Source organism: Hippichthys cyanospilos, chromosome 2 (genome assembly GCF_059441005.1).
Source record: "Hippichthys cyanospilos isolate Australia breed blue-spotted pipefish chromosome 2, RoL_Hcya_1.0, whole genome shotgun sequence".
Classification (NCBI taxonomy): Eukaryota; Metazoa; Chordata; class Actinopteri; order Syngnathiformes; family Syngnathidae; genus Hippichthys; species Hippichthys cyanospilos.
Genome location: NC_142370.1, coordinates 18,610,058 through 18,636,448, shown reverse-complemented (window position 1 = coordinate 18,636,448; position 26,391 = coordinate 18,610,058). Strand labels below are relative to the sequence as shown.

The 26,391-nt window shown below is 42.4% G+C and overlaps 1 protein-coding gene across 1 annotated transcript in view; it reads left to right on the top strand.

Moving 5' to 3' along the window:
* The window catches only part of hspg2 (heparan sulfate proteoglycan 2), a 95,057-nt gene extending 68,666 nt beyond the window's left edge, over positions 1-26,391 (top strand). The window contains exons 51-89 of the mRNA XM_088442005.1: positions 2,243-2,302; positions 3,564-3,686; positions 3,766-3,918; positions 4,892-5,052; positions 5,274-5,351; positions 6,501-6,636; positions 6,716-6,867; positions 8,961-9,096; positions 9,397-9,540; positions 9,701-9,835; positions 10,448-10,629; positions 10,719-10,914; positions 11,024-11,203; positions 12,003-12,263; positions 12,638-12,800; positions 13,217-13,314; positions 13,828-14,094; positions 14,213-14,325; positions 15,747-15,894; positions 15,978-16,094; positions 16,221-16,238; positions 17,317-17,401; positions 17,498-17,642; positions 17,717-17,819; positions 17,916-18,025; positions 19,761-19,869; positions 19,938-20,036; positions 20,227-20,448; positions 20,568-20,812; positions 20,900-21,071; positions 21,274-21,396; positions 21,968-22,024; positions 22,838-22,916; positions 23,011-23,089; positions 23,668-23,715; positions 23,929-23,999; positions 24,076-24,159; positions 24,257-24,360; positions 25,072-26,391. Of these exons, the coding sequence (XP_088298131.1) occupies positions 2,243-2,302; positions 3,564-3,686; positions 3,766-3,918; positions 4,892-5,052; positions 5,274-5,351; positions 6,501-6,636; positions 6,716-6,867; positions 8,961-9,096; positions 9,397-9,540; positions 9,701-9,835; positions 10,448-10,629; positions 10,719-10,914; positions 11,024-11,203; positions 12,003-12,263; positions 12,638-12,800; positions 13,217-13,314; positions 13,828-14,094; positions 14,213-14,325; positions 15,747-15,894; positions 15,978-16,094; positions 16,221-16,238; positions 17,317-17,401; positions 17,498-17,642; positions 17,717-17,819; positions 17,916-18,025; positions 19,761-19,869; positions 19,938-20,036; positions 20,227-20,448; positions 20,568-20,812; positions 20,900-21,071; positions 21,274-21,396; positions 21,968-22,024; positions 22,838-22,916; positions 23,011-23,089; positions 23,668-23,715; positions 23,929-23,999; positions 24,076-24,159; positions 24,257-24,360; positions 25,072-25,244 (5,129 nt within the window). The 3' untranslated portion in view covers positions 25,245-26,391. The remainder of the gene's footprint in view (positions 1-2,242; positions 2,303-3,563; positions 3,687-3,765; positions 3,919-4,891; positions 5,053-5,273; positions 5,352-6,500; positions 6,637-6,715; positions 6,868-8,960; positions 9,097-9,396; positions 9,541-9,700; positions 9,836-10,447; positions 10,630-10,718; positions 10,915-11,023; positions 11,204-12,002; positions 12,264-12,637; positions 12,801-13,216; positions 13,315-13,827; positions 14,095-14,212; positions 14,326-15,746; positions 15,895-15,977; positions 16,095-16,220; positions 16,239-17,316; positions 17,402-17,497; positions 17,643-17,716; positions 17,820-17,915; positions 18,026-19,760; positions 19,870-19,937; positions 20,037-20,226; positions 20,449-20,567; positions 20,813-20,899; positions 21,072-21,273; positions 21,397-21,967; positions 22,025-22,837; positions 22,917-23,010; positions 23,090-23,667; positions 23,716-23,928; positions 24,000-24,075; positions 24,160-24,256; positions 24,361-25,071) is intronic.

The window sequence follows — 26,391 nt, the reverse complement described above, 5'->3', positions numbered from 1 at the left end:
AGTTGCTGATTCCTATGGCTTTTGAGATTCTAATAGCAGGGTGTTGAGTACTTTACCTTTGGGCTCCTTGGTGTCCTACCTGCCAGAGCTGTGTAGTGTGAAGATGAGGAGGAATATGGAGGCCCTGCAGATGTGTAATGACTCAGACAATGGGAGAAGGCTTCTTTAAGGAGCACCTGAAAGACTCTCAGTGTTCCGTCACGAATTAGCTGTGACATCTCAAGTAATCCAAGTCTCGAATGCTTGCGACCCAAACGGTGCTGTTCCCCATGCAGTTGGCAAAACTTGTATTGGACTTTTTAAAATGTTTCTGCAATAACCAATGACTCCTGAGCAACTGCACGTTTCTGGAGCCTTGATCAGTTATCTTTTCACATCTGAATTGAGCTACAGAAAAACCTTTAAAACAGCTGATAGATTACAATCTTGGTTGTTTGACATCTTTGACTGAAATGTTGTAGCGAGATGTTTCCGTCTGGCAAATATAATTGTACTTCATTTGTAGAGTTTTATGAGAGATTTACATCAATCAATCATGTTTAAGATTCATTTTAGCCTATACATTTTTATTTGCATCACTTTTTCTCTATGTTCATGCTCCCTAATGCTTTCTCTATGTCATACAAATGCCAACATATCTAAAGTTGCTTTTTTTAACACATTTTCGGTATATGTGCTTTTAAATTTCACATGTAACGCCCACATGAAATTGTAATATATATCATGACTGTGAAAATGTGTTGTGGAAAATAGAATATGAATTAAAGTAATCAATGCTCCAATTATTTTGAACCATTAATACAAAATGACCACAAGCTGTATGTCTTGAAACAGCTCTAATGTAAGAAAATATTTGTTTTAATCTAAAATGGCTTGTTGCTACTAACCTGCATGTGTGTAAAAAGCTACATACTGTACCTGCATATCCATGTCATCTTGGTGCTCTGTGAGTGTATTTTTGTGTGTCTTAAAACATTGTGAGAAATGTTTTCATTGTCATACAGCTCTCTGTCAATCCATTTGCTGTTGTTTACTTCTTTTTCGTTGTATTTTCGATTTTGTCGACTGGCCACCCTAGTATGAGATAAGTATGATCCAACGTGCATTAACACACGGTTGACTTAATTCTCAGTGAACATAAGAGGTAAGTTTGAAAGTTGAATGAATGTGAGTACGACTGACACAGAATTTCACAAGCCAGATGGTTTTTAAAATCGTTCTCCCTTTTTTTATTTATCATATATACATTCAGATAATATGGCAATAATGCCTAGCTAATTACAGTAACCGTAATTAAATAAAAAATGTGATATTTTTACATACACACCAACCAACATAAGTCAACACACTTTAGTGGTGATTAGGTGTTAATGTTGGGTATTCGTAACTGAAGTTTATTTTGATAGACTTGTCTTTTGAATCCAAATATTTTGTTGAACAGTCTCACGTGCCATGCGACTTTTTTTGAGTAAAACCCAAATACTGTATCTGTGTCAAGGCTCGCATTGACAAGACAGAATCTTCCTTCAGAAATGTGCTTGAACACAGTAGTTCTTGATTCAAAATGCTTAAAAGATTCTCCAAAAATAAAAAGAGGCACTTTATTCCCCAAATTAGCAGCCGATGCCGGGTTTTTACTTTGCACAACGGTGCAGGTGTATCGTTATTGTCAGCCATTGTTCTGTGAGTGAGCACGTGGTTGAAAAATGGCGTACGATTCCTTTACACGAAATCAAATCAGCCTGGTTTTTCAGGCCTACTGCATGCAAAGGGCAATATGCAATGACATCACATACGGTAGATGTTAAACTTAAACCATGTAATAGACTAAATTTGACCTATGCTATGCATTAAAAAAATCTGAAAAATCTCTGAATTGTTTTGGATGGCATGAGGAACTTAAAACAAGCCATTATCATAAATGTTGCACGCACAGTACATAAATGGTTTGAGATTCCTTGATGGAATACACCGTGGTCATCTACAAGCACACATTTCTACTCATAGTGCGTCGGAAGTGTCTAATTTTTTTTTTTAATTCACATTTTCTTTTGTTGCGAACCATACCGAAAACGCTCTTTCCTGTCAATATTATACACATTTCAATTATTTCATGGCATTTTTTCATTTGTGTTTGACCACACGCTGGAGAATGTCTCAGGAAGAGACAAGAGGTAAACAACCCCCAGAATTTACCTGTCCCCCCCCTCCCCCTTCCTCCCTCTCGCTCCCCCATCTCTAGAGGCCTCACAGACACAGATGTTTTACACAGCCTATGAAATGTTTGAAGGACACAGAAAGCGTAAGTCAGCATGGGCATGGTTTTCGCTCTCCAGAAGAACAATTGCCTCTCGAGTCTCTGCTTCTGCATGCGCTCATCTTCTAGCTGTTGTTTTGGCCTTGTAAGGCCCATGTGCAATCATCTGTGCTCTTTGTCGCAGTCCATGTTCAAGATTGTACATGAGCATTACTGGCTCTCTCCTTCTGGTTCATAGCGCTCTATCACAGCAGGGAAAGTACACATTCAGCCTTGTGAACAACTCATGAATGTTGAGTGCGCTTTCATCCACAGACGAGGCTTACATGGTAAGCCTCTGAAAACATTTGAAAGTAATGCAAACATAGCTGCAATCTATTGAACCCCAACGGTAGTAAATACTGTATAAGCAAAACGAGGACGAAGATTGTAGTGGAACCTCGGAACAAAAATCATTCATTCCAGAAGACTGTTTGATTCAAATACATTTTCCACATTATATGGTTATTCAAATACATTTTCCACATAATATGGAGGTAAAGTAGGGAACCTTTGCCGTAAAACTGGCACATCAAAATTGCACAACTAATGTTTTCGCTGTAAGTACATTTTTATGATCATAACTTTTTACTTACTGTATAACACATGTTTTCTTTGTTCCAAGGGTCCACAACTAATTGAATCCCTTTTAAACCTAATATGAACACAATAAACAGCAGTACTCTATCTCCACATTCAGACTTGAAAGTGTCCTTTCTTATTTCCTTTTCTCTTTCCTTCATCTTGTCAAGAAACCTACTGAGCTGGGACACTGATCTCATCTGGGCTTCAAACATCATACTGTGCTTAATACATCCCATTACAATTACAAAGATTAGATTACAGCTCGAAAGCAAACCGCACTACACTATGTGTAACCTTAAAATGAAATCTGAATCAGTATCAAAACGGTTTAGGCCATTCCAAAACTGTTTCCTTTTTATCACTGTGATGGAATCTCTTCAGACTGTTGATGTCGTTAAGGTCTGAGTGTCACAGATTCAGCAGTCCCAAAGCACTTCGGCTGGCCTGCAAATAACTACTCCAGTCATGCTGAAAGAAGCCTTTCTTTTGCTTTGGCGGCTTACAGGATTGCAGTCTGCCAAACTGCCAACAGGCAGCAATATGCTCTGAGGCCACACCAGTGGCTCCATGCCACTTTCCTCCTCCTCCAAAAACCCTCCAGAGCAAGAAATACCAAAGTGCCTTTATAGCGCGCCATCACAGATATCAACAGTTGGCATCCTGACTGTTTCATCTTTTGTAGCTGCAGAAGGCTCCCAGCCTGTGGCTACCATCAGCCCTTCCACGCTGACTCTCCAGCAGGGCCAGAGGGCCGAGTTTCGCTGTACGGTGACTGGCGACCCATCACCTGCAATCGAGTGGATCGGTACGACCGGTTGAACCTCCGGTAGAATCGTTGCCTCTCTGACTGATTTTGTGACCGGATGCAATTGTGATTTTTACAGGGGGTCCTGGGAACAGAATGAGTCCCCGGGCGGTAATTAGAGGCAACATGTTGACCTTCACAGCAGTGGAGCAGGCAGATGAGGGGGAGTACGCCTGCAAAGCGCTCAACACCCACGGGGAGCACACAGCACGGGTTTCTCTTTTTGTCAAAAGTATGCTCTCAGTATCTTCATGTGGGAAACTTTGTTCTCTCACTGTAGTACTCCCACAGAAACATTTTTGGCCTGAAATGTGTTTGTTGTTCCTTTTTTTGGAGGGGGGGTGGGGGGTTAAAAGGTCATTTCTCATGAGTATCCTAATGAATAATCTCTCCACCCAGAGTAGTCATTTAGTATGACATTAAAGCGTAAATGTTCTGTCTGCCAAATAGCCTTAACACGTTATTCTGATTAAAATTGTGTGTGTGGAACTATAAATTGAGCAGTAAAATCCACCTGTTTTTTCTCATTTTGATAGTTGACCATTTGTCTCTTGCTGTCACATGATATTACAGTGCCTCAGGGCTCAGATAGCAACCTATTATGGTGGCGCATGTAACAACCAATCATGGTTATCTAGCAAATGCCATGTGACCAATCCAAAAAAAAAGAAAAAAAACGTGGAGCCGTGATTAGTAGTGTGGTGAAATGGCTGCCGCCCCCTGAGACTGATTCTTAATTCATATTCCACATCCCACATTGTCAGGTTCACCAAGCCAATTACCGCCAATCCGAATGCCTGACTAAGAAAGAGAGAGAAGGCAACGTTTCAGCTCATGCATGAGGAGAACGAAACAGGACCACAAAGGCTCTGAGGCACTTCCTCGTTCCCCCTAGTTTTATTATCTTAGATATCCCTAGGTTACATGAAGGTTCCGGCCCTAAAGGATAGAAATGCATGAATCAGAATGTCGTGTTTGGACGTGGATGCAAACAGAACATATCACTCGCGGCAGAAACTGTATGACGTTTCCTTTTAATAGATATCTACAGATAACTATGAAAGAAAGAAATTTAATTTCCGTGACCGTGATAAACGATGAGCAGATTGTTTATATTGAGCATGAAGTGAGAAGAGAAATATGTACAGAGGATGGTGATATGAGAAATAATTGTTTTTTGTTTTTGTTTTTTTTTTTCTTTTAAGGGTCAAACCCCAGTGGCCAAGGCACACAGCCCCAAGTCCAAGTCAGCCCCCAAAATATTGACGCTCACGAAGGAGACACCTTGAGGTTGTACTGTCGTGCATCAGGATCACCAACCCCAAAGCTCACCTGGCTTAAAAACGGTGGACAAATCCCACCCCAGGTGAGGTGCCAACATGATGATGACGCTAACGTAAGATGACGCTAATATGGTTGTGTTGACAAGCATATCCCTAACTTGCGCAGGGGATTCCGATGTCGATCGTACGATGTGTTGCATTTTGACCATTTACCTCTATTTTTTTTTCCTTCCTTGTCTTTGTGTCCTCCCCTGTCCCTCCCTCTTCGTTTTTGATACCTTCCCTTGTTCTGACATTTGCTCAGGCTATTTCCTCTCACGGTTTCCATCAGTTTAAAAGCAACAGTGTCGATGTGTTACACAGACGTAATGAGGAGCTTCAGGTCTGTCCATCTGTCCAATATCTGTTGGTCTAATTTTGTAGATTACGTCCATTGTCTTCTATTGACACCGTTTTTACACATTGTTAACTGAGTGCATGATCCAATATGTCCTTGATTCACACCTTTTAGGAGCCATTAATTTCTCAAAACTACTTGCATAGTGCTTTTAGAGTTGGTCCCAAAAACATTAAAACCAGCTTGCTGGAACCGATTGGCTTCTAAATCTACTTGCATGCTGCTCTCGCTTTTATGCCGTCTTCATCCCGTCTTGATGATCCATTCGTTTTGTAGCATCCTCCTCATACCATTACTCATATCATCTCTGAACAGAACAACGCGTACAATAGACACTGGAAGCAGTCTGTGCATCTTTAGTGCAAAAGGCCCCGGCTTTTCCTTTATTGGCTATTCCACAAAATCCCGAGGGCACGGTCAGGCTTACGGCCGTGTTTAGTTGGGCCACTCTTTCGCTATAGCCGTTCCCAGGCGAAGCCAGACTCTGCCGTGCAACCGAGCAGAAATTCTGTATATTCTGGCAAACGGCTGGCCTTTGTAGACCCATCAGTGTGCTCAGACACACGCTGAGCCAGGGCCCGCCTCAGCTGCCGCTCAGTTCAACGCGGCTTACGTTCAGACAGGCTGCAGCTAAGCAGCTTTATTCATGCCCCAATAGCCCCCAGATACGGAAATGCCTTCCTTGACACCCCGCCGCCCCCTTCTCAATCCAATCCCCTTTCAGGAATTTTAATAAAATGTCATTTTCCGCCTTGAAGCTAAAAAGTCAAGCGTTCACATCAAGCTGTATGGGCTTTGTACCTGATTTCTTATTTCTTTTGAGGAGGTATTTGTTAGGCTTGATCACAGAATCATCTTGTGTCATAGTCTGTTCTAACAGCCCCAATGTAGTCATCTTTTAATGCTATCATCTTTGTGTCATAAAGGTCAGGCACTAGCTCTGTAGCAGAGTCTGTTCCAGCCTAGATTTAATGTAGTGCTTTTGTCTTACGTTAGCTAGTGATGTCACAATGTCATATTTGTGTTTGTTGCGTATAACTCAGTCCAGGTAAGTAGTTGGCTCCTGCGCTTTCACAATAAGACAAACGATTAAAAAATGGCTCATCTCCTTACTTCTTGGTATGTCCTCTCTAGGCCGGCACAGACCGCACCGACATTGGTACGCTACTGATCCCAAATGTCAAGGTATCGGATTCGGGAACGTACATGTGTGTCGGCAGCAACAGCGTGGGCTCGAACAGTGCGCCCATCAAAGTTTCCGTGCTCAAAGGTGAGTGGTTCTGTCTGTTCATCCTTGAGGTTGATTAGCAGTATTGAGACCTTCAATGGATATGCTTGTGCTGATGCAGCGGAACAAAGTTCCTCGATTGTCAGGATCCAGCCATCGGAAGCAGACGTCCACGAAGGGCAAAATCTGTACCTCAATTGTATCGTTTCTGGAAATCCTCCTCCTCGAGTAACTTGGACGAGAGCTCCTGGAAGCCTATCGTCTAATCATCAGGTGACTGCACGACTCGCAAGCTTTCTCGATGACCCCAATGGACACGAGGATTTCTTTTATTTATTGTTTTCATTTGTTAAATAGTAAAAATATCTTTTCTCAAAATAAAAAAGTGAAAAGTTGGTAATCACAGGGAAGATTCACTTCCTTAACCGTAACTTTTAAGGATCACTATTGTCCACCAGTGGTAAGTAGGCCGCTTAACATCTACGTAGCTCTCCGCTCGCATGAGTTGTGTCCTCTCTGCGCGCTCAGTGTGGCACACACGTTACGAATGTGCCCAAAATCCAGCCAGTCAGAGCTAGTAAAAGTACATCGATTGACTGCTTGGGCTCCACTTGGATTGCTTGTTGTGTTCACCCAGAAAGGGCAAACGAGATCGTGTCAATGTGGAATGAGTGGGAAGATGGCCTTCTTTGGAAACAATGTATGGGCATTATTTTTAATATTATTACGGTATTGTGTCATTTGGTAGAACGACCTTTCATGATATAAGTCCAACTTCCGGCCAAGTCGGTGTGACGCGATCTCGTTTGCTTTTTCCGGATGAACGCAACAAGTAATCTAACTGGAGACCAAGCAGACAATCAATCATCTCCTCATCCCTCCCCAGGTTTGTGTGCTCTCCAGGAGTTGTTTACGGTATTTAGGAAACGGGGGTCCTTTTCAGCCGAATCATAAGGCGTTTTTACCTGCGAACTTCCAAAAGCAATAGTCCATCGGCCATGTTTTCCACACGGAAGCAAAAAAATTCTGGAAGGTACGCGTTGCGGAAAATCCGGGCCGCGTGGACGCCACACGGAGAGGCGTGTTTGCTGAAATGACGTCAATTTGATGCGCGGAGCTCATGGACGCGTCAAGCTTAAACCAAGCTTCAGTCTGTGTTGTCACTCTGTTCGATCCACCCATACCCACTCCCTTCCCCACATGTAATTCTCCATGTAGCTCAAGCGCACAGAGCCTGAGCCTGAAGTCGTACTGTTCTTGCCAAAACATCCCTATGTAGTGCCAGATGTAGAAGAGCAGCGGTTTAGTTTTAAGATAAACTGCCTTCATTTGAATGAGATTGTGCATTAGGGCTGTTAAATTGCTTCAGACTCCATGTTAAGACTAAGCATGGGGGTGTTGCAATGCTTCATCCACTGCTGTGAAGTGATGGTCCTTTTAACCCTTGGGTGTCTGGAGATTTTTCACTAGCCTGGCCTTAATATCACCCAACTTGGGCTGACCTTGAAAGGGTCATAACATTGTCAAATATAATAATATATTTTATTTTTCAACCCCTCACAATTTTCGCCCTCTTTATGTACAAAAATTGTAAAAATGCAATAATAGCAAAAGGAACTGTGCTGTATATTTGTATATTTATTTACAGTAATTATTAAATTGAAATAGGAATATTTATTATGTCATAATTAGAGTATTATTACTTTTGAAAACTTTTGAATTATGGGAGTCCAGGCTAAGCCAATCATTAAAGTCATTGAAAGGCTTGCAAATACATAAATTGGCCGGTGACACCACCCAGTAGTTTTGGGTTGTCAACGCAAACATTTCTATTGCACCCCCTTCAAAAAAATTAGGGGAAATGTAGGATAAAAATTGGGTTTTCAATATGGCCAAAATTGACAGTATTTCCAATTTATAATGGCAGTAGATGAGCCTTACATGGGCTAAATTTTAGGGTGTACCTCTCGACCTCTCGTTTGCAAGCATTTAGAAAAGACGGCAGTATGGCATTTTGAAAGTCATCATGTTTTGAGAGTCTTTGCAATATTCTTGCCTCCTAGTGTTTTTGAATGCTTTTCATTTTGATTCAAAGATCAAAAACATCAAAAAGCCAAAGTTGTGTCAAAATTTCCCCCAGTTGTAATAAAAAAATAAAAAAAAGCAAAGTACTGAGGGAAATAGCGAGGGAGCACTGTATACTGTATTTCAACATGTAGCTACATAGATATGAAAATTCTAATCTTTATTTGAACAAAGTGTGGTATATTTGCACATATATTGATGTTTTGTTCACTGTTGTTGCAGTGTAGTAATTGACGTCACAACAATGCTACAGCCCCTGAAACTGCATCTTCTGCACTCAGGTTGTTGGCAGTCAGCTTCGTATCCTGTCAGCGACACCAGAGGACTCAGGAGAGTACATCTGTCAAGTGCAGAACACTCCCGGATCTCAAATCCACCGGGCCACTGTCTCCGTGTCGGTCACGTCATCTTCCTCACGTAAGCTCCCCTGAGGTCTTGCAAACAGGTCGGTGACAGAGTGACTTGAATCTCATGGCAACGTCAGTCAGTAGCTCGTAAAGTAGCAGGGCACCAAAGAAACCAGTCCTGCTTGCTTCTTGAATGAAATTTCAAGCCTGAGGTTGAAGCAGCTCAGTTCTTATTTCTATTTGTGGAATGCAGTTGCTGTTGCTAAAAATTGGCCAGGGCTGCACTCCCACTCCCAAAATGTGTCATTGTCAATGGCAAATCATTACTTTACCAATGATGTCTTTCCAAAGTACTCCATTCTTTTCTTAGGTCTTCAAAGTCCAATCATTGCCATTGAGCCTCACAGCGCTTCAGTACGTGTTGGCGAATCGGCCAGCTTCAGGTGCAAAGTGTATAGCGGAGCCCAACCTGTCAGACTGGAGTGGAAACTGTCTGGCAACCAACCACTACCAGGTTCTTACCAAAATATCTCTCTGCATTAGTCTCTTTCTCTCACGCACTGCTCAAAACACCCAGCGGGGCTAGTATAAATATCTCATTCGTTGAACCTTTTCTGTGAAGCGGGTACTATTTTGATTGGAACAGCGGTTTAATTTGCAACTTTTCCCCACAGACAATGTCAAAGTTGGCCCTGATGGTTCTGTGATTACCATTGTGAATGCAAAGCATATGAATCATGGTGCTTATCGCTGCGTGGCCAGCAACCCGTTTGGCATCACCCACACTATTGTGTCCTTGATTGTGAAAGGTAAGATCATTTCACAGAATACTTGGAGATTACATGATGTTTCCTGCACAATTTTTCAAAATTGTAATGGCATGCTAATCACGCCAACATTCTCAGGAAAAGTAAGGCAATTTCAAAGTATTTTTGAAAGATAAAATGTCATAAGGAATTTAAAAAATTGTTTCAGAAGCACTTAGCTTGAACTTTGTCCACAGCAAACCTATTCCAGATTCCTGATTGGGGAATCCAGCTCAGGGGTTCAAAAAAAGCATCTAGTCTCCAGCACACCCCAACCCTTATGAGGACAAGCGGTCAAGCTAATAAATGGATGGACACATAAATAATTTCAACATGTCCATCCCTGTGTTACATTTCGCTGGCATCACGCTGAAACCGTATCGGTCACATTTTGGTGAATTTCATTTTTTGTTGAAAAAAAAATAATAATCTAGGTTACTCATCAGTCAGTCCAAACCCGTGGGTGTCATTTTAGAAATTATTGACCAAGCTAAGTGTTGAAAATGGATTGCTTTCTCACAATGCAATGGTAATGGTTGAACCAAACTTAACATTTTGGGGGTCTTTCCATCGTCTGACACAGTCTTGAGTGCTCTGTCATGTTTGTCCAATCAGAGTCTCCTGTGGCCACTGTCACTCCTGTTGGACCAGTGCACATCAGGGTTGGTGAGCCAATTAACCTGGAGTGCCAGGCTTCAGGAGAGCCCCGCCCCTCTGTCTCATGGCACAGGTTGGACAGCAACCGCAAGATCAAGCTCAGCAGCCCCCTTCCTGCAGAGTCCAACGCAGTCATGCAGGTACAGTCGAATACACTTTCTTTTTAGAGAAAACCTTTCCTGAACGTCACTGTGAAGATTACGGCCCATTTGTCGTACCTGTTCGTCAGATACTTGTGGCTCGTCCGGAAGATAGCGGCACGTACGTGTGCATAGCACGCAACAACGAAGGTAGCACCGAGACCAGGGTAGAAGTCATTGTGGAAGGAGGCTCCCAATTGCCCACAGTGCCCAGAGTCATCGTTCCCGAGCCACTGATGATTGTGGTGGAAGGACAGACCGCAACCCTGCGATGCGATGCCCATGGTAACCAAACACCTGCCCAACCTGACCTGTACTGGGCCACTGCAAATTAAACACAGAAACAAATATAAAACTTTCGTTTTGTGAACTTTCTTTCCACTCGTTGCCCAAGGTTTCCCTGCCCCAACTATTACGTGGTCCAAGTTACGATCATCGCTGCCTTGGAGACATAAGGTGGTGGACAACAATCTGGTACTGCCCAACGTGGGACGCCAGGACTCTGGGGAATATATCTGCAGTGCTGTAAACAACATGGGCACTACTGAAGTTACCATTACACTGGATGTAGAAAGTAAGTGACGGAGATGTAATACATGCTCATGTTTAGTTTTGAATTTATGGATGTTTTTGTACAGGCTTTTTAAAAAAAAAAAAAAAAATCAAAAAATGAATCTTTAAAAACATAAAAGACATATTCAAGTCACTCTGGAGTTTAAGACACATTTGTTAGGGGAACTGAGACCAGGCAGATATAAACTGTGACCAAGAAGAGTTAAACTCGGGCTCACACACAAAATCTGCATTCCCTAATAGTATTGACGGCAGTAAACAAGGTCCAGGTGGATCGGAAACTAAAACATGCACTGATAAAAGTGCTGTCAGCTAAACCTAAACAGAAGTTGTCAGTAACAGTAGCAAGATGGCTGCCCGCTAGTAGCCACTGTGAGTCCAAGTAAATGGATTTGAAAAAAGGTAAGCTATATTAAACTAAAAAAAAAAAAAAAAAAAAAAAATTCAGAAGTTCGAAGCGCAAGTTTCCATTTTGACTAAAACTCATAAGCTGCTGGGGATTTTGGGTGCCAGTTCGAGGGCTTACTTAAACATATACAGTACAGTTTAAGTAGCACCTGTTGTAAGCCAAAGGAGCAGACAGTCTCTGAAAAAAAATTCAATTTATACTCTGAAAAATATGTTACGTATAAGTTTTGAAGATTATTATATGTTTATACCTCACGCTTTGAACAACCCAAAGCATTGCCATTTTGTTTGGATGCACATTTATCTTCGGTTGTTGCGTGGATTCAGTGGTTTTATTGCTGTATGATCATCCTCATGTACCTCATGATAAACCCGGCCAACTTCTTGGGCAGCCCTTCCGTATGCCACCTCGGTGCCTGATGATGTGGCAGTTCGTGTCGGGGAGGTGATCAGGTTGCAGTGCCTGGCTCATGGCACCCCTCCACTGACTTACATTTGGACCAAGATGGATGGCGCGTTGCCCTCCAGGGCCCAGGTCAGCGACGGTGATCTCCAAATTAATTTGGCGACCGCAGAGGACGCCGGGAGCTACAAATGTGTAGCGAGCAACAGAGTGGGCCACAGTGAAGTCGTGGCTAAAGTAACAGTCAGATGTAAGTTGACACATGAATTGCAAGATATAATGGCTTTCAATCTGGAGATGAACTCGGTTAAGTAAAAAACTGTGACTTTTCATTCGTTACATTGTGACACCAGAATTCTTGCCGTCTGGGGGTCGTTGCCCATGTCATTAAAAAGTTGTTTTGGAAACTTTTTTGAGGTCTCACTCCTCAGGTGGTGCTGATGTGCCATCACTTGAGTTCACACATGTTAAGTGACTGCATTGTTCCAATAATTTTGCCTTAAAGTAGTTTAAAAACAAACCCTTTAACTACAATGGTGGCAAAGTAACTGTGCAAATGTGTTTGATCGGTGGACTGAACACTGCTAACATCATAACGCTACTCCATGATCTTTCCTTGTGTAGCACCATTGGCCGTGCGTGTGTCACCGCAAGTGGAGGTGAAGGCTCAGGGCAGTGCTGTAGAATTCACATGTTCAGCAGCTGGTGGCATAGAAACTAAAATTGAGTGGCTGAAAGAAGGGGGCGGCCTTCCTCCAAACCATCATGTCAAGGATGGTGTGCTCAGGTGACACAGATCAAAAGTTCTGCCTTTTTACTGCCATACATGAAGTGCTAGTCCTATTGGGTTCTTTTCTAGCATACGCATTCCTACACCAGCGTGGATGGTTTACATCTGCCTAAGAGGCGTATTAGGCACTTTATACACTCCCACCCCACGCCCATTTGTTCCCAAACTTATTAAACACTCTGAATTATTGTGTATACTTAATTCTTATCCAGTTATTAGTAGCACCATCGGTACAGGATCATTCTCTCTATTTAACTGCATGCCATTGTTTACTCTTAACAGTTTCTGTCAACAACAAATCACTAAAGCTATCATGAAATGGGCTTAGAACACAACTTGCACTAACGTAGTTGACTAAATATTGTTGTTAATGGTGAAAATAAGCCATAACTTATCTTTATGTGCTTCTTCAGGATTGAAAACCTTGAGCAGAGCAATGAAGGTGTTTACATCTGCAGAGCAAGCGGCTTATATGGTCAGGCTCAGGACGCAGCCAGGCTCACCATCCAAGGTGTGTGTCATTTTAGACAGTCCAAAAAAAGTTGGGGAACAAATAACTCAAATCGCATGAAAAAAGAACTGAGACAACTTTGTGGATTTCTAGGGTCAAATGAATAACCCACCAAACACACTTTGTGCCGTATAACTTTTTTCCCCTCACAGAAGAAACAGACAAACAAAACTGATTTTTTGGGGAGGTTAAGGTTATTCATTTGACCGAAGTTATGGGATTAATTAAGAAACTCAAAACATAGGCTCTCTCTCTCTGTTTGCCTCAATGTGTGTAATTTTTGATTCTGAAAATCACTTTTTAGAGTACTTTTAAAAACCGTTGGGTCAAAATAACCATTCAGTGTAAATAATGGACTGATCCCCTGCATGTGTCAATGTGACACAGCTTTCAAGGTTGCTTTCCAACAACTCAAAAAATGGAGTCGTTTTGCATAAAGAGGGAAGAATCAATCCAGAGTTTATCCTTTTGATCATTGGGGTTTTTTTTGTCGTTTTTTTTTTTTTCCCACAGCACTTCCCAAAGTGATGATCAATGTGCGCACCTCAGTGCAAACGGTCATGATCGGGAACTCTGTGGAGTTTGAATGCCAAGCCGTCGGTGACCCTGAGCCCACTGTCCAGTGGAGCAAAGTGGGCGGGCCTCTGCCAAGCCACATCGTGGTGATGGGTGGCATGCTGAAGATTGAGCGGGTGACCGAGGAAGACGCGGGACAGTATCGCTGCACGGCCACCAATGATGTTGGCTCGGTGCAGTCCCAGGTGGTCCTCAATGTCCAGTGTAAGTACATTTATCCTATTGTAAATTATGATTTCAGTTTCAAAGTGTACCAAGAAAACCGATCCTTGCAGAGTTGCTGCTGATGGTCCCTCATTGTATTTTTCTGTTTGTTTCCAAGCACTTCCTCAAATTTCTGCACTCCCTGAAACGAAGGCGGTCACTGTCGGGTCTGATGCTGTCTTGCCATGCGTGGCCTCAGGATATCCTGTACCCGAGATCAAATGGTCCAAGGTAACCAACATAAGGCCGTTTGAATTTTTTGTTTATGCTGCCAGATTTTTCTTTTTTGGCCCATTTTGGGAAAACTGATCACGAATGACAAATTAGTTCTTGTAAACTATTGCGTTTTGAGAAAACATGATCATCATGTACTAGCAATGACATACTAGATTAGTAGCTTGACACCAGGGTTACGATCAGTTTGGAACTTTCGTTTTAACTTCTTTTTTTAAATGCAGTTAGTCTCAATTACTTCTTTGACAGAGTTTGTTAGTTTTTATATTTTCAAAAATGGTTTAATTTAGTTTGTATTCATTTTAGTCGTAATTTCAGTCTTTTAACCATATGGAGAATGCCTCGTTATTGAGTGCATGGGGAAAAAAAGGGCTGCGGAGGATTGCGTAATAAAGTAAACTACAATTGGCCAATGACTGTTCAACCTTCCTTGTTTTGTATAACCAACCCAATCAATACATTTTAAAGTGAAACTTTTCACAAAACTACACATTTTTGTTTGACACGATTGGCAATCAGCAACTTTGAAAATAACTGATAAATAACCAATAACCCATTCAAACAACTTGTTTACTGCATATACTTGTACACTGTAATAGTATCAACAAAGTATAGAGTTCATGCTAAAAAATGTATATAATATTTATCAAAACAAAGCATTTTTGCCATGGTTTACAATATGTTTGCCATGACCAAATCTGACAGTGATGTCCAGGTAAAAACATTAATGACCTCTAGAAGGCGTTTAAGAAGTGGCAGACATAAAATGAAAGCTTAGTCAGGTGAAACGAAAACAGCCTGAGACTGAAATAATCCATGCAACACCTTCAAACAACACATAATTTGCGGAACAGGTCAATGATATCATTGACCGCTCGCCAAATTATGACATTGTAGCCAATCACCAATCTTGCATGCAATGGCAATTATCGGACGACCGATATATCCAGAAAGCATAGGTATCATATGAACTGACAACAAAAAACATAAGCCAATGACATGTTTGTGATAATTACAATTCGTTTCAGTTCGATTTACACTGGTAAAAGATAGTTTGTTAGTTTTCATTTTTGTGGAGTGCAAATTTTATTCACAGTTTTTTTTGTTAGTTTTCAATAAGTTCACTGAAACAATGTTGAACGTGCTCAATTATAAATGGTTGCACAAAATAAAATCATCTGGATCCAGTAACATTAAGTTAGATGTATAGTCTACTTTAAAAAAAAAAATTACATCTGGCTGTATTGCCTACTCACAAATATATCTGGAATCCGAAATGAACCGAAAATAAAATTGAGTAAATTAACGTCTTTCTTTTTTTCAGCTGATACGATTGTTCTGACCCTGCATCTTCGACATTCTTTTGCTCTCTGGTAACATCTATACGTTGCGTGTGTGTGTATGGCGTCCACTTTTAGCTGGAAGCTGAACTGGCCCCCAAGTGCTTCCAGGAAGGAAATGTTCTTACAGTTCCCCGGGTCACGCATAGCGACTCAGGGACGTACGTGTGCACCGCATCAAACAAACAGGGCAAAGTGGAAGCCTTCACTAGACTGGATGTTCATGGTTAGTCTGCCGTGTTTCCGCGGGCTGGTGTGATGGTAAATGTGGTTGCGTGTTTGTCTAATTGTGAAACTGTGTCTTTGCAGAAAGAGTCATGCCCTACTTTGCCCAGGAGCCACTGTCCTACCTCACCCTGCCCACCATCAAAAACGCTTACAATGCTTTCAACATCAAAATCAACTTTAGGCCTGATAACGTTGACGGTGAGAACGTTGTGTTAAATTGCTCGGGAGTATTGATGCTTTTACTCTGTCAAGCTGTTAACCTCATGAGTAATGTCATGACATTTTGCTCCCTCTCTCCTCTTTGACCACCAATACGTTGGGAAGGTCTCATATTGTACTCCGGTGAGTCTCAGTGCTTGAACCCGCAGCAACCGCAGGCCCGTGTTGATGCTGCATCCAGCTTTCACATCCTGTACCTAGTTCAGTGCCGGTTTTGTTGCTGTGAGAGTGACGCAAATCTGGTGCATGGTGCTTGGATCTTGTGATGCATTTAAACTCAGCGGTGTTTCATTTGCTCTCAATGATCAGGCAACAAACAGGAAACTGATATTGAATCTCAAATCAGAATAAAAATGCTACGTGAATCTGCAAGTGCAAAGTGCCTGGACCGCTCCGGGCAGATGTTTGCAGTCACTGCGTACTTCTCATGGAAGCATGTGTTCCCTGCATGTGGAAATGCACGTCACACTCATAAAGTGAAAATGATGGCTTAGGAATGAACCCTGTTGGTCAATACTTTAATATTGGTCAGCCTGACACTTATCCCACCAAAAGCATGCCGCTCAGACCATTCACCTTTCAAAGACCACGGACAAGTGTGTGAAGGAATTCTCTGCAACGAGGGGACATTCACTGCCATTAATTAATGCACAAAACATTGAATTGCCTCATTTTTAAAGCAGTCATTTGTGCAAGCAATTTAGTGTTCTGTGAGTCTTTAAGTTTGTCTGTTAGCTAACATTACGTTGAAGAATTACAAAATCACTTTACTTGAAGTGATTTTTTATATATATATATATATATATATATATATATATATATATATATATATATATATATATATATATATATATATATATATATATATATATATACTGTATATGGAAATGATTGTTTTCTAAAATTCATCAATTAATTCAGTGGTCCCCAACCTTTTGATCACCACAGACCAGGCAACGCTTAACTCTTCACTTCAGTGTGCAAATAAATAACAACATTAAAAATGAACTGTGACTTCATGTTTTTTACAACATTAAGTAATGGATAACCATTCCTGGCCGCAATTAAAGTGCCCATAAATGTTGACCTGTTGCCCTTCACACCTTTCCGCGTTTCCTTCTTATTCACAATTTTTGAGTGAATAAAAATAAATATCCAGGGTTTTTTTGTTTGTTTTAATTTTGTTTTTATGTACACCCAGGTATGATCCTTTACAACGGTCAGAAGAAGACTACAGGAGCAGACTTCATTTCTCTCGGTCTTGTTGGTGGCCGATTAGAGTTCAGGTCTGTTGTTTGAATGCGTTAAAGTGTTTATTACTGGCGTTTATTGAGGGGGCTACCATCAGCAATATCACGATCATTCATTGTGCCGTCGCATAGGTTTGACGTGGGTTCAGGCATGGCCACCATTCGTGACCCCAACCCTATCAAACTGGGAGAGTTTCACACAGTGGAGCTGTATCGCAACCTTACCCTGGGCTACATAGTGGTGGACGGAGGGGAGTTGATCAATGGCAGCTCGCAGGTACCCTTGCTGATAGCACTGTTAAAGGGTGTACAGGTAGTTTGGCTTTCACAGCCACTCTTTTCCTCTCTCAGGGCAAGTTCAAGGGCTTGGATTTGAATGAGGAGCTACATTTGGGCGGTTACCCCAACTACACTGCTCTGGCCAAAACTGCCGGAATAAAGTCTGGTTTTGTTGGTAGGAACTGAAATTCAGGCTTTGGGTACAATGTGGTGTAGGTTAATAGTTTTGTTTTTTTTTTTTTTTAATCAACAATAACTTGGATGTGTGCAGGTTGTATTCGCCAGCTGGTCATTCAAGGTGAGGAGGTCATCTTCAAGGATTTGGATCGGAGCTCCACAGGTGTTACCAACTGCCCCACCTGCAAAGATCACCCATGCCAGGTCAGCTTTTGCCTTCACTGCTTATCATACACTTTCCACGCTGTAAATAAGCGGTTTTGCATTGCTGTTTGCGATGGAAATTTTGGACTTTTCTCCTCATGTTAAGACATGAAATAGCTCAACTGCGAATCAAACGCCCGCCGACAGTCCCAAAAGACTTTTGAATGACAGTGGTCCACCATCCGGCGTCAAAGGCAGAGGAAGCAGTTTATCATTAACACTGTGTACCGTGGAGATGGGGCTCAACTCAGGTTATCGGGAGCTGGTGGGGAAAAAACTTCAAAGACCTCCTCAATTCCACCAACACGTCTTCCTCTGAGGGAGCAGTGTCTGGAGGTTCTGAGGTGGGCTCTCCTATGTCGCCCAGGTGGTCAAAAAACTGCTCTGTGGCAAGGCATTGGGGGTGGATGAGAGCCACCTGGTGTTCTTAAAGGCTCTGGATGTTGTATGGCTGTCCTGTTTGAAACGCTTCCACAACATTGCATGGACATTGGGGACCGTGCCTGAATGTAGACCGATTGCGTGTTCCAACTACAGAGGGGTCACACTCCTCAGCCTACCCCGTCTTGTCTATTCAGAGGAGGGTCCATCAGGAAGCCAAACTTCAGATTCAGGAGGAGTTGTGCGGTCTCCGTCCCAGCCGTGGAACAGCGTTACACACGTGACAGGATCCTCGAGGGCGCATGGGAGTTTGCCCAACCAGTCTACATTTGCTTTGTGGACTTGGAGAAGTTCGACCGTGTCCCTCGAGAGGTTCTCTGCGGGGTGCTTCGGGAGCACGGGGTACCCAACCCCCTGATACGGGCTGGCCATACCGCCTTTTTAAGAGTTTGGTCCGCAATGCCGGCAGTAACTCGAATTTGTTTCCAGTGAGGGTTCGACTCAGCCAAGGCTGCCCTTTGTCATCGATTCTGTTCATTACCTTGATGGACAGACTTTCTAGGTTGAGTCGTTGTAGGGAGTCATGATCTGTGGGTTGTGACCAACAAAGACAAGCTCTCAGTTACGAGCGACCGAAAGGAGTTTCTGCCGCAGTGTGTCTTGGCTCTCCTAAGGATGAGAAGCTCATTCATCAGGGAGGGACTTGAAGTAGAGTCGCTGCTCTTCCGCGTTGTGGAGAGCCAGTTGACGTGGATCATGTATCTGCTTAGGATGCCACCTGGACACCTCCCTGATGAGGTGTACCACAGGGATGAGGTCCTGGGAACCGACCCAGGACACCCTGAAGAGACTATGGCTCTTGCCCAGCCTGGGAATGCCTGGAGATCCCTCTGAGAAGCTTAACATAGTGGCTGGGGAGAGGAAAGTCAGGGCTTGCCTGCTGGAGCTGCTGCCCCGTGTTACGTTACCTTCCCATTTTATGATGTATGCCACCAGTAGCTGCTAACACTGCTCGGATGAGGATGAGCCATTTGGTTCATTCACATTCACTTGGGATTTCAAAGTCAGACAACAAAAAAGGCCATTGGGTCATTGAACAGTGATAAAAGAAAAACAGTAATATTACTAGTCAATAATAATAATAGTTATCAATGTCATATTGTTATTTTTTAGTTTGAAAAACATTGCTTCAGGTCCCTGGGATTAACCTATAAAAAAGAAATAAAAAGCTTCACAAAATAAGAAAATTGCTCCTCAAATTAAGTCAGTGATTCACAAAACTGCTCAGCGTTTTTTTGTTTTGTTTTTTTTTAAGCCTTGACATGTCAGTTTGTTTGTTTTTTTTTCTCTTCAGAACGGAGGCAGGTGTCAGGACTCAGACACCAGCTTGTACACGTGCACCTGTCCCAGAGGATTCACTGGTAGCAACTGCCAACACCACTCATCCCTTCACTGCCACTCAGGTACATGCTATTAAGCAATGCATTCATGTTTGCAATGTGTGTAACCTTTTGTGACTCGTGTCTCGCAGAGGCCTGTGGACCGGACGCTACTTGCATCAATCGTCAAGGTGGTCTGGGATATGATTGTCGCTGCCACCTGGGCAAGTTTGGAAACAAATGCATGGATGGTAAGACAGAAAGCCATCCTCATCTTTTTGACTGGATCTTAATTTTACCTACAACTTCTGGTCAAAACTTTCAACTGATATTCTTCACACATAATGAATTCGAAAACAGAGATGTCAGCTGAACAACTCAGAGTTGTTTAGAAATAGACCAATAGGTTGAAGCTTTGTCCCACATCGTTGTCTTCCCAAGGGGAATTGGTAACCACTCCGCTGTTCGACGGCGAAGAGTCATACATCTCCTATCCTCCGCTGACCAATGTCCACGATGACCTGCGAGTTGAACTGGAATTCAAACCCATTGAGAGAAATGGCCTGATGTTTTTCTGCGGAGGGAAGAAGATGAAAGTGGAGGACTTTGTGGCTATCTCCATGGCAGATGGCCACGTAGAATTTAAATATGAACTGGGCACAGGTAATGTGGACTGCACTTTTGAACAGTGTTTATTAAGAGCTCGATTGTGGCAACTCAGTATGAAACAACTCATCCAGTGGGTCGCCATCAAACTTTTCTGTCTTCATCCGGATTTTCAGGGCAGGCTGTCCTTCGCAGCCTGGAACCAGTTTCTTTGGGCCAATGGCACAGAGTTGTGGCTGAGCGGAACAAACGGGACGGGCACCTCAGCGTTGACCATGGCCCAGTGGAAAAGCAGACTTCTCCTGGGAAAGCCCAGGGTCTCAACATACACACCCCAATGTTCCTGGGAGGTGTCCCCAACATGGAGATCCTGCCAAAGCCTGCAAATATCAGCCACATGTTTGAGGGCTGTGTTGGAGAGGTGAGCTGACTACATAGTAAACCAAAAAGGGGACTGCAGTATATGATTTTCTGGATTGTGTCACATATTTCTGCATTCTTTGCGTAGGTCTTCATAAACAACAAGAAGCTGGATCTGTCCTACAGCTTTACAGAGAGTAGAGCTATCCGCAAGTGTGTGGATACTGGCCCTTGTGACCGGCGTCCCTGCTTGAATGGTGGCCGCTGCATGCCCAATGCTGAGTATGAATACCAGTGCCTCTGTAGGGATGGATTTGAAGGTTGGTGCTAGCAAGAAAACCTATTGGGTTATCTGTCTTTAAAATCCTTTACATCCCGTAAATACCTTCTGTTCCGTACAGCCTCATGTTCTGTATGCTTTGTGTATACCTTCTACTGGTTGTAAAACGGTCTGAAACAAGCTACTGATGATTTGCTGATACTTGTCGTTTTACCTGTAATTGACTGGTTGCCGCCATGCAGGTGAGCGTTGTGAAAACAAGAAAGACGTGTGCCAGAGAGACTATCACTGCCAAAATGGCGGCAGCTGTGTTAACGGACAGTGTGCGTGCCGCCCAGGATTCACAGGCCTCACCTGTGAAGAAAGTAAGTGTTGAAAGATTTGGTACTCTTTGCTGCAAGCTTAAAACAAAAACATAGTGTTGGTTCGGTGCTTTTGTTGATTCGTCATGACTCAAGTCAGAAAAACGTTAACATCATCATCACAACATCCATTTTTGGAAATATTATTTCCGTTTGAATTATCTTCTGGACAAAAATGTACAGTGGCTGAAGATTCTGTGCATCCCTACTAAAAATGTTTTAGTTTTGTGGAGTGTAGTTTGCTGTACTGGTTTATTTAACACAATGTGTGTTAATGTGCCTTATTACCTGATGCGCCCTATATATGGAAATAGATCAAATTGGCCTGTTTACTAAGACATCGCCTTATAATCTAGTGCACCTTATAGTCTGCAGTAAATGGGAATGTTTGAAATTCAACAGTAGTACACACTGGTGATTCTCCGTGGCGGTACTGTGCAGTATGCTGAATGAACCCCAATTAGTGGTTTACGCTGTCTGATTCACTACAATCTCATGGACCGTGTGTGTGTGTGTGAATTGGATTTGAAAATATAAACACACACACACACACCTGTACATCCTGCGCACACAGGCCACGTCCCCAGCTTCCCTGAGATGGCGTGGAATTCAGAAGCTAGCGAGGCCAATGGTACAGTATATGAAAATTGAGTCCGTCCGACCGTAACTAACAGGGACCCATCTCAGTTCAAGGGGCCCGCTAACCTCCTGACACATACCGACTATGTGCCTGCCCTCCAACTGGGACTCTGGAAAGCTGGAAAAAGGGGAATCTGTACTAAGCGCTAAAATGACCTTGTGGTTTTTCAATTTTACAACCTGTAATTTACTTCATTTTTCTTTCTGTCATGTCAGTTCAAAAGATGATCACTCACATCATTGGTCTGCCTGCTGATGACAACTAAAACTGCAATAACGTTTGTCCTCCTGAAACTCTCCAAATCCTAATGTTGAAAGTGTATGCACTTGTATTAACAACATGCACTTACCGTTGAATGACTTGTACTCTGTATTGGGTGTTTTATTTTCCTGCATTGAGTCTTCGTGGTGGTGGGAGATGTCAAGTGTGAAGAATGGGATGAGATAATGCAACTTATGAGTGAACTGCAAATCTTTGTCCTCTATTACAAATACTGTGTAGTTTCATCTTTGTTATTACTGCTGTTCAAGTTTGAGTTCATTTTAAAGGGAATTTTCTGACACGTTCTTCCCGGAAAAAAAATAATGTAATTAATTTATTCATTCATTCATTCGTTCTTGTCATTCTCTTTCACTTAATCAAGTGCCAGCCACCCTTCAATGTCCTTCAGGACCTAACCGAGCCTGTCCCACCTAGTCTCAAAACATTTGCCACTGGAGGGCGCTTTACCAACACACAGACACGACAGGCTGATGTTTAAACGCTGTATTGATTTGTATTTTGTTTTGTTCCTTTTTCATGTAGATTCCCCCTATCAGTTTGCAGCAGCTCATTTTCACAACGATGGATACATTGCCTTTCCTAAAGCCATTTTACAAAGACGGTAATGTGTTTGTTTAAAGTTTTTTTTTTTTTTTTCTCAATTCTGGTGTATTGTACTATGATTACATTTATTGTTGCATATCTTTATGCTATAGTGCACATGACTCACCGGAGACGATTGAATTGGAGATAAATACACTCTCCTCCGAGGGTCTAATCCTGTGGGAAGGAGTTGTAAGTCCCAACCCGAACCACTCCACACTCTAATCCTTCAATTGTCCATCGCCATCGACTTTCACGGGGATGAGAATTTTCCTTTTCTTTTTCAATGAAGTCAAAGTCTCGCTTTGAGGTCTGCAACCAAGACAAAGTTCTATTCTTTTTTTTTTTTTTTTTTTTTTTTTACATATACCATTAAAATTTTGTGCTGAAATAAATGGACCGGGGGTTGTTAAAATCACCAACTTCAATGGTGCGTCTACACGCGCCGCCATCTTGTTTCTTTCTCCTTATTTATTTCCTGAGCACTCCAACTGTTTTTCAGACTTTGTTTTGTCTAAATAGTCATTCTCATCCCCGCTTCCACCATGTGTAAAGATCTGGCTTTGTGGAGGCCAAGGTTGATGTAATATCTAATGCTGTAATTGTCATTGTAATGTCAACATTCATGTCATAATACTGTACTGCATTCCCCTCAATGGTTGCCAAACATTTGCACAGGCTCATTCTCTTTTGTGATTGAGCCATCTGAGGGCATGTTCTGTCTGTACAAATGCATGCAGCTTCTCTAACCTCACCTCCATTTCCTTCAGGAAACCAATGGCACACTCAATTTGTCAAAGATGCATGCTAGTAAAAAGGTATTCACTCCATCAACCAGACACTCATATCTGGCATGAGACAACACATTGGCTGTTTCCATACTGATGTGTACACATTTCAGCATGAGTAGTAGTTGGCTTAATACAAATTACAACATAATACAAATTCTCGACAGTATCAAAGCCTGGTGCTTGCTTTGACGAATACACCTAATTGCAGCAGTTGGGTAAAAGTTGCAATTTGACCTCTAGGCACACGGGGAACATGGCAGAGGCAAGGACTTTATCAGTCTCGGAATTTACAATGGACACCTCATTTTCAGGTTCGGCTTTGCAGTTCTGTGAATATGCTTAGCCATATTGCTTTGACTTGAAGTCTGATGATTTCTTGATCTCCAGCTACCAGTTGGGCAGCGGAGAGGCAGAGATCATGTCACGACAGTCCATCAATGATGGGAAATGGCACAAAGTTAAAGCAGTCAGGTAGATTACATTTTTGATGATATTCTTGCCCTGACTTTGGGGTAAAATGCCATGATGCATAGAAATTACAAATTGTGTTGTTTTCTTTCCTTTCCAGGACCGGAAAAGATGGATACATCCAGATCGATGACGGAGTTGCGCTACATGGACAGTCAAAAGGAAAAAGCATCATGGTCAACACAAAAGGCCCTCTTTACCTTGGTGAGTGCACTACTACAGTAACCCCCGCCCCATATACATAACTATGCTAGGTTATACTTTCCAGGCCGCTCCCATAAGGAGTGAAATTGGCAATGCAAAAGAGCCTATTTCCTTTGCAAAATAGGACTGAGAAGCACTGTTCTGCGATCGTGTCTCAACGCAAACAAATAAAATCATGAACGTATGAACACTTTGTGATGGTGGTTTAGTCCATGGTCACGTGACCAGCAAGAGCGCGCCTCTCAGCCACTTCAGCGCTATTTCAGCAACAACCCAGAAGCGCCTCTGTTTTGCCGTGCCATGGCCCACCCCTGGCAACAGCATGCAGGCGAGCGTTCTTTTTGGTGTGGGCGTGTGCAATCCAAGTACCGTGGGGTGTCGAGCGCATCGAGAGGGTCTGGCGGGAAAGTTTAATGTCCATGCGTCCAAGTGTACTATGTGCCTGTTGGTGCATCTATGGAGAGGGGTCCAAGGTAGCGAGGCTCCTCGGGCGTTTTCGTCTGCCTCCTTCCTTCAACTAGCACGTGGCAGGCAAGATGTGACGGCTCAATGATCCTCCGTCACTGTCACAATTTCATTTGAAATGTAATTTCCAATTACCTTCAACCTGCGATGGAAAGTGGTTCTCTTTTATAAGTGGTGTTAAACATGCTGATTTGTTCAAATGAGACATTGCTGACCGATTAGTGAGTGGGTATGGTTGTGTGACAGGGGGAGCTCCAGACATGGCGGCCATGACCGGAGGGAAGTTCTCTTCTGGAATGACAGGGTGCGTGAGGAACCTTTCCCTGATGAACGCCCGGCCAGAAGACCAGCAGGCCAAGACCATCGACCTGCAAGCCCACGCAGCTCACAGTGTCAACGTGCAAGCTTGCACATTATAGTTTATACACACCACACACATGCAAAGACAACCTCCAAAATACACACTCACAGTTCACAGACATACAAGCGGACTGTGGAGTGATTTTTATCTACACCCTCATAAACAGAGACTGACACACGTAGAACCTTACACAATCTTTGTGCTTAGCTGCTACCAAAAATCAGACGTTACAACAAGATCTTTGTTTGGAAACCAAAAGTGTCAGAAAAGCATTAAAATTTCTTCTCTTTCTCACTTTTTTTTAAACGTGGAAGAAGGATAACTTGCGGTTTACCTATGTTGAGCAGTAGTTTTAGCCATGAGGAATCAGATCCTATGACGTTGAAGATGTTTTTACAGCACTGAATCTTTATTTATATACATATGAATATATATATATTATGTTTGTGGGGGGAGACTTGCAAACTAAATGCAAACTAACCATAACTGCACTTCTTAGAAATTGTTCCAGCAACTAACACTACTTATCCGGAGGTTTTCACCATTACATTGACTTGATGATGTCTGAGATTTTTTTTTGTCATCTGTGTTTGGTGTTGAGTGCATTTCCTGTGGGGACGAAGCACATGCAGGTTCAGAACGCAACTCAGGTCATCGAACACAACAACAAAACACAAAGATCACATTTTGAAAAATTACCTTTGGAGCGCTTGTGATTTACGTGTCTGGTATAATCCTTTAGTTTTAAACAAAAGAGGCTCGGTGCTAAATGACAGACACTAGAATACAATGTTGACAACAGTCATGTGGTTAAATGTATGATTTTTAAAAATGGGACAGAAGTTTTACAAAGGATTTAACGTTCTTTGGTGATGGCAACTAAATAAAAAGACATAACAAAAGTAACAAACAGCATATTATATAGGTGCCTTTTCATCATTGATTTCATTTCATTTGTATGTCAAAAAGGTTCATAGTGGCAATAGCTCACATCAAATGTGTGTTCTTTGATTTCACACCAATGTATGTTTTTGACACTAGGCTTTGATTCATTGAGTAGATCTCAAAAAATGAAGTTTTAGATTTTCTGTGTAGCTTTTGAAAGCCCCTTGAGTCGCTCCCACAGGGAGTGCTTGTTAGCAAGAGGTGCCTTGACATCTTTCTTCATGATGTTTTAGTGCAGGGGTCTTCAATTTTACTCACAC